Here is a 6,469-nt window from a genome sequence, read left to right on the forward strand (position 1 = left end):
GTGAGATATTTTATGCAGCATCTTAAGATAAACTTGAGTCGGTCTTGAATATAAGACCACGAATACCGGTGGTTATTTTTTTAGCTACAATTTGTGTTGAAACAATCAATTTTACAACGGAGTTGAAAGAAACCATAAATGGATTGAGTAGAAAATTCAAGACGATATTCGGTCAAATCTCGCGTTCAAAATCGTCTTGAAACACTCCGTGGCCAGTGAGATATTTTATGCAGCATCTCAAGACAAACTTGGGACGGTCTTGAGTCTTATTGTTTCAGCTACAATTCGTGTTGAAACAACAAATTTTACACACGACGGTTAAAAGTAACAACACACTGAGTATGCGAGAATATGACACTGTAAAGTTAAACAGTGTGCGATATCCATATTCACTATCGCGTGTACTTATTTATCACATTTGCGCGTCAACGTATACCTAAAATTACCGCCTAAATTGTCTCAATCGACAACGTCTTTTAAAAATTATTTTATTCGGTCGATCTCGAATATCCGGCCGAATGCGAGCGTCGGAGAGGCATCTGCCCGTCCCCCTCCCTCCCGGCCGTTTTCTCAGCGCGATGTTCGGCGCGTCCGTCTGACAGAAATGTCAGAATCACCTGATTTTGACGTTACTGTCCGACAGTGACTCTCCGTCCGGCCGCGTGCGCGCAGGGACGATCCGCCCGGAAATGGAATCTCCCCAACGCGTGCAGTTGATAAACAGAGCGCGAGTCAACGTGCGACAACGACGACACGGGGGGGAGCGCTGCGTTTTCTTTCCTCTCTCCCGTCGGACGTGCGAAGTTTGGTTCCACTTACTTTTCGGGGAGTCCGCGGCGGCCGGCGCGAGCGTGATGTTCTTGGTGTCGAAGAACGGCCTGACGAGCTCGCAGTCGACGGCTTGCTCGGTGTCGTTGGACGTCGTCCTCAGGTGGTGCGATTTCGCGTGCGCGATCGAGCACACGCAGTGGCACCAGACGAGGACCGCGAGCAGGAGCGAGGACGCGGGCAGTCCGCGCGAGGCGGCTCGCGGTGTTATTTTCATCATTTCGGCAAAATGGCCCCGGTGCCCGAGAGACGCGGGGCGAGAGAGAAAGAGAGAGAGAGAGAGAGGAGGGGGAACCCGGGGGGAAAGCCGCGAGGGAAATTCGCGCGCGTGGCCGGAGGACGTTCCGCGAGCGCGCGCGCGCGCTCGTGAAAATAGTCTCTCTCCTCCGCTTATCGCGCCCCTTGCACTCCCGCGCCTTCTTCTCCTCTTCTTCCTCTTCTGCGTCTACCTCCTGGTCTTTTACAGATTCGTACCCGGCGGAGTCATCCACCGTATCGGAACGCGGTGATCGTTTGCCGAACGGCGGACGCGCCGTCAGACGGCACGACGACGGCGACGAAAGCGAGCGGCGGCGGTGCTGCGGGCACTCGGGGCATGCGGCGCGAACATTTGGTGCGTTCGTGGAGGAGGTAGACGAGAGAGGACGAGGAAGGGAAGGAGAAGGAACAAGGAGAGGAGAGAAGAATAAGGGGTGGAGAAAGAGAGCGAGGGGAAAGAGAGAGAGAGAGAGAGAGGTCAGAGACGGCGATCAGCGGCGCGTCCGGGCGATCACGTACATCCAGCGGTGCTCCCGGCACATGCACGCTCGGCCACTCGGCTCGTATCACAGCGCGAAACGCACATATGTATTTTTACGTGTGCGTACGAGCGCGCGCGTATGTGTGCACGTGCGACGCATACACGGCACCGCGTACCTCACGTACGGCTGCACCGCGAGCGCGAGCGCGAGATGGGAGCGTGGCGTACGCGCGTCGAAGCACCTCCCGCGGCCGATTCGATGCGACTGAAGCGCTGGACTGATTGTACCCGACGATATTCCAACGGACTCTCGCCGTCGGACAGCGCGCGCGGGCGCCTCTGCAGCCGACTCCGCGAAGCTACGTGACGTGCCGCGGGTCCTTCCTTCTCGACGTACGGTAGGGAAGATTCCTGCCCCCCCTCGCGAGTGCTAAGTGCGGGCTCTTATCGACCGACATATTTGCGCGACAATCCTAGCGGAGGTAAACTTCTACGAATAGCTAGAAAAAATTGACTTGAAAGTTGTAGAGATTTTTATATCTTGAAACGTTAATTTTTTCTTTTTTGTAAAAATATCTACGAAACAGCACCACAAGTTACAATGTTCTCGAATTAAGAAATTAATTATACATATAGTATTTCACGAAAGTGTACAATTTTGTGAAAATTAGTACAAAACTTTACCGGTTTTTTAAAAATTTGAGAAACGCCAAAATCTTAAAGAAATCAAACGTCCGCCTGCCTCTAGAATGTTACAAAAGTTAACAAAGGTGTTTCAGTTCTAGCGTTTTTATAATACTTTTCAAATTCACGTAGAATTTCCTAGATTTTGGCAGTTACATTGAACTTTCCTGTAGAATTTTGTCGAAATTATTTCCGGCAGGGAATAAACATTGCCGTGTGTGCAGCAAACTCCGATATCGCGACATCGTGAAAAGTCGACGAAACACAGAGATTCGAAATCCCGCGATCAAAAGTATATAATAATCTCCTTCAGTATTAACGAATTTTTTACCGAATGTAAGAGGGAATCGTTCATATGTATATATTTAACTTCCCGTAATCAAACTCATATCAAACGTGTACTTACGTTTCGTAGCCTGGTCTTGAAGAATGGGATGACCGAGACTTCGTGGCACTTTGTACATACAACACCATATAACACAGAATTGTTCACACGCGACAGGAAAGAAGCGCGAAAAATTCACGATTGCACGAGGTTAACTACTCGCACTCGGTATTCCTTGTTTTATCCGAGGGCACGAATTTCACTCAACAGAAATCACTGTGTCAATTTGAACCGTCGATGAGTCAATATTACGATATAATTAAGCACGGATAAGATTAATTGACAATTAATTCTTCAATTAACGTACCGCGATAAAATTCGACTCAAAGTTCTGCACTTGTATGTGTCCGTTAATAAAAGACAAATATCAAGATTATACGTTTCCGTTAATAAACGAGAAGCTCGAAAACGCAATAGCTCACGTATTATTTCGCGTTTTCAAACAGCCAACAAGTTGTACGTCGAAGCGACGATACGAAAATGTGAATACGAGCCTCGGTTGAACAAGCAATTGTCGCAACGAAGGCGTAATTTCAAGTTAGCTGGCGGCTTCGAGTCTTGGACGTACGAAGCTCTAGATCTCGCGTGAATGAGTCGATCACGCGACGATATCCAGTCACCGATTATTCGCAGAGAGCGATCGCGGTTTCCTTACTCGTCGCGAACGCGTATCGGGAAAGAATGCGACGTGTGAACCGGCGCGGACGTGACAGACTAGTACGACTGTCGCCGTGTAAATGGTTTTTTTTTGCGTACGCCGGGACTTGTTTTCGCCGAGCAGCGATTCCGAGAAATGACGTAGCGTCATAGACCGAGCGTTGTAAACAACTCGGTCGAAGGCACCGGGCGCCGGATTCCACGCAATGACGTAGCGCCGTAAAAATACCTCGGTCGAAAACGGTCTATTGTCTCGCGTCACTCGGCGCGGCACGATCGAACGGAGCGGGTGTTTTCGCGCGTCTTCGCGCCTCGTAAACGCGATTATTTCCTATCCGAGAATCCCTCTTCGAATGCCAAGCAGTGACACGGTCGTTGGCTGCAAAATAAGATTGGATCAATTTCCACTCGAGGAATGGACCAGCGACGCGGGCTCACGGGAACACGCTGCCAGGCTGATCCCAGATTCGCGCTTTCCCGGGCTACTTCGCATACGTAACATCATATTTATTAGCCGAACAGAATTAAACGCGCAAAATATTCTCAATCTTCGGACATGAGAAACGATTACGATCGCGCCAAGAAGCCGGCGAGGATCGTTCGTGCTTTCTCGTTTTCCGAGATCACGAAAAATTCTACAAAGAAATCGACTCGAAGACCGTAACTCACTCGCATAAATTCTAATAGATCATCATTTTAACTGTCGATTAATCGTCGCGATTAATCACCAACGCGGCACCGTCAAAATGAAACGAGATTCGATGTTTACTCAGCGTGCTTTATATGCGGTTTCTCGTTAATACACAGTATTGAGCGATGTATATACAATGTATCTTACAATGGGCCTAAGAGAGCACTCGCGCATCGTCGCGGATAAAGCCGCGGCCTGACGACGCAGAACACGGCGATCAGAGACGTCGCGAGATAACGCCGTTATCAGCACGCGGAGTGGATTCGTACGAAATACTTAGTATGTAGAGAGATAAATGAACACAAGATAAATGAAACGTATCCCAAGTTATTAAAGACCAGCCAAGATAACTAGAGGATCCTCCACGGCGTCTTTGATCTTCCTCAGGAACATGACAGCCTCGCGTCCGTCGATCAGCCGATGATCGTACGTAAGAGCCACGTACATCATTGGCCGAATAACAACCTGGGGAATTCAGACGCAGTTGTTAAGCGACGCAGTCGTAGGCTTCAAATTAAAGGCTCGTAAATTACAGGATTGAAGAGATCAAAGAAACGAGAAACGAAGGGTTCCTCCAATCGAAGAATTGAAAAGGATCACGACGCGAATTTCGACGAAAGTTACCTCTCCCTTAACGGCGATCGGTCTGTCGATGACGGCGTGCATGCCGAGAATCGCACTCTGCGGCGGATTGATGATGGGGGTGCCCTGCAACGAGCCGAAAACGCCGCCGTTGCTTATCGTGAAGTTACCGCCGTCCATATCCTCGACGGTGATCTTCCCTTTCCTGGCCTTCTCGAACATGGCGGCCAGCGCGATCTCGATCTCGGCCAAGTTCTTGTTCTCCACGCTGCGAAGAACCGGCACGACGAGCCCCTTCGGCGTCGCGACCGCCACGCTAATGTCTACGTAATCTCTGTATACGATGTCGGTGCCGTCTATCACGGCGTTCACCACGGGCTGGTCTTTCAGAGCGTAGACACTGGCCGCGACGAACGGGCTCATGAACCCAAGTTTGATACCGTACTTTTTCCTGAATGAGTCCTGGTGCGTCTTTCGGAATTCCATAATGCGACTGCAAATTCATAATAAACGTGAAATGAAAGGCAGAAGAATACGAAGCCGGTATTCAGGTACTATTTTCTCACTAATAAGCGATCCTTCAAGTCACCTCATATCAATTTCATTATTCGTAGTCAGTATAACGTTCGTGTTCTGCGAATCCTTCAAACGTTCCGCGATACGCAGTCGCATCCTATTCATCTTCACTCGCTGTTCTGTCCTGGTGCCGATTATCTCGCGTGCGTAATCGGTAGGAGGTAGCTGAACCTTCGCGCCTTCCAGCGACTGAAAGCGACGCCGTTCTCACATAAATGCTCGCAAGTCACGTGACGCAACGGCGTCACGGGCCTTATTTACCTGAGCGTGTTTGATAGCCGCGACCGGCATTGACGCGCCAGGCGCCTGCGAAGGTGCCGGTCGAGCGGGCGGAGGCGTTGGCGGTGCCGCGGCAGCAGGTTTCGCCGGCGCCGGAGCAGCCGCGGCGGGCCGCGACTCCTTCGCCGCGGGCGCGGCGCCGCCGGTCGCGCCGATGTCGATGCTGCACAGCTTCTGTCCCGGCTTCACCGTGTCGCCGTCCTTAACGAAGAGCTCCTTTACGACGCCGGACCCGGGCGACGGTACGGGAACCGAAGTCTACGGGCAAATTCTCCTCGTAACAATCGCGATTACACCCCTCTCGCTTTACGACCGAGGAGGAAGCGGGGAAACTGGATGCTTTACCTTGTCTGTCTCGATCTCGCAGAGCACGTCGTCCTCCTTCACCTGGTCGCCGTGCTTCTTCTCCCACCTCACGTCGCCCTCGCTCACGCTCTCGGCGAACGGCGGCACCACGACCTCCCTGATCTCCCCTGTTGAGATAACGCAAGTTACATACGAGCGGGCTCGACCTGGATCTCGGAGATAAGACGCGCTGTACTTACATAGCGCCGCGGTCGAACGTATATGTCTCGCTTGGCTTATCCAACAGTGGTTCGCCTTGTACCTTCTGCATCTGCAAAGGCAAGGGTGCACCTTAATCTCTCTCACTCCGCCTGCGTCTCGGGGTCTCGAGAGTTGGCGAGTAATTAGCGCAGCAACGAAAAACTAATGGCTCCTGCCCACTGGACGCGGTAACGTTGCCGCGTCCAGTGGGCAGGAGCCATAAGATTGCCAAGCGCGCAGGGCCGTTGTTGAAGTGTCTGTGCCAACGGCACGTTTGGGAACCAAAAAATATAATGTGTGCAGAACAGCGGCACGGACGGTGCTACTTACAACGGGGCTTTGGCGCTGGGCACACGTTCGGCGTGGACAGCTACAGTGCGCCCTACAAAAATAATTCATTACAGTTAATCGATTTTCTGTCCCCCTCCGACGAGCTCTCTCCCAATCGACCTTGCTGTTTTTCATAGCTGTCGCTCGCGAAATCCACGTTATATCTCATCAG

At 51.3% G+C, this 6,469-nt stretch overlaps 3 protein-coding genes across 3 annotated transcripts in view; 1 reads left to right on the forward strand and 2 right to left on the reverse strand.

Moving 5' to 3' along the window:
- Positions 1-1,212, reverse strand: part of LOC105570078 (division abnormally delayed protein) — a 53,254-nt gene extending 52,042 nt beyond the window's left edge. The window contains exon 1 of the mRNA XM_012027033.1: positions 820-1,212. Within this exon, the coding sequence (XP_011882423.1) occupies positions 820-1,048 (229 nt within the window). The 5' untranslated portion in view covers positions 1,049-1,212. The remainder of the gene's footprint in view (positions 1-819) is intronic.
- A 2,838-nt stretch (positions 1,213-4,050) lies between these two features.
- Positions 4,051-6,469, reverse strand: part of LOC105570126 (dihydrolipoyllysine-residue succinyltransferase component of 2-oxoglutarate dehydrogenase complex, mitochondrial-like) — a 4,249-nt gene continuing 1,830 nt past the window's right edge. Inside the window, exons 2-8 of the mRNA XM_012027090.1 lie at positions 6,298-6,349; positions 5,967-6,037; positions 5,767-5,894; positions 5,404-5,679; positions 5,156-5,331; positions 4,609-5,059; positions 4,051-4,449 (exon numbers count right to left, since the gene is read on the reverse strand). Coding sequence (XP_011882480.1) covers positions 4,315-4,449; positions 4,609-5,059; positions 5,156-5,331; positions 5,404-5,679; positions 5,767-5,894; positions 5,967-6,037; positions 6,298-6,349 — 1,289 coding nt within the window. The 3' untranslated portion in view covers positions 4,051-4,314. The remainder of the gene's footprint in view (positions 4,450-4,608; positions 5,060-5,155; positions 5,332-5,403; positions 5,680-5,766; positions 5,895-5,966; positions 6,038-6,297; positions 6,350-6,469) is intronic.
- The window catches only part of LOC105570076, a 3,930-nt gene continuing 3,058 nt past the window's right edge, over positions 5,598-6,469 (forward strand). Inside the window, exon 1 of the mRNA XM_012027032.1 lies at positions 5,598-5,663. The gene's annotated coding sequence lies outside the window, so the exon portion shown is untranslated. The remainder of the gene's footprint in view (positions 5,664-6,469) is intronic.

The sequence above is a fragment of the Vollenhovia emeryi genome, unplaced genomic scaffold, assembly GCF_000949405.1.
Source record: "Vollenhovia emeryi isolate VEMERY1.0 unplaced genomic scaffold, V.emery_V1.0 DF939122.1, whole genome shotgun sequence".
Lineage (NCBI taxonomy): Eukaryota > Metazoa > Arthropoda > Insecta > Hymenoptera > Formicidae > Vollenhovia > Vollenhovia emeryi.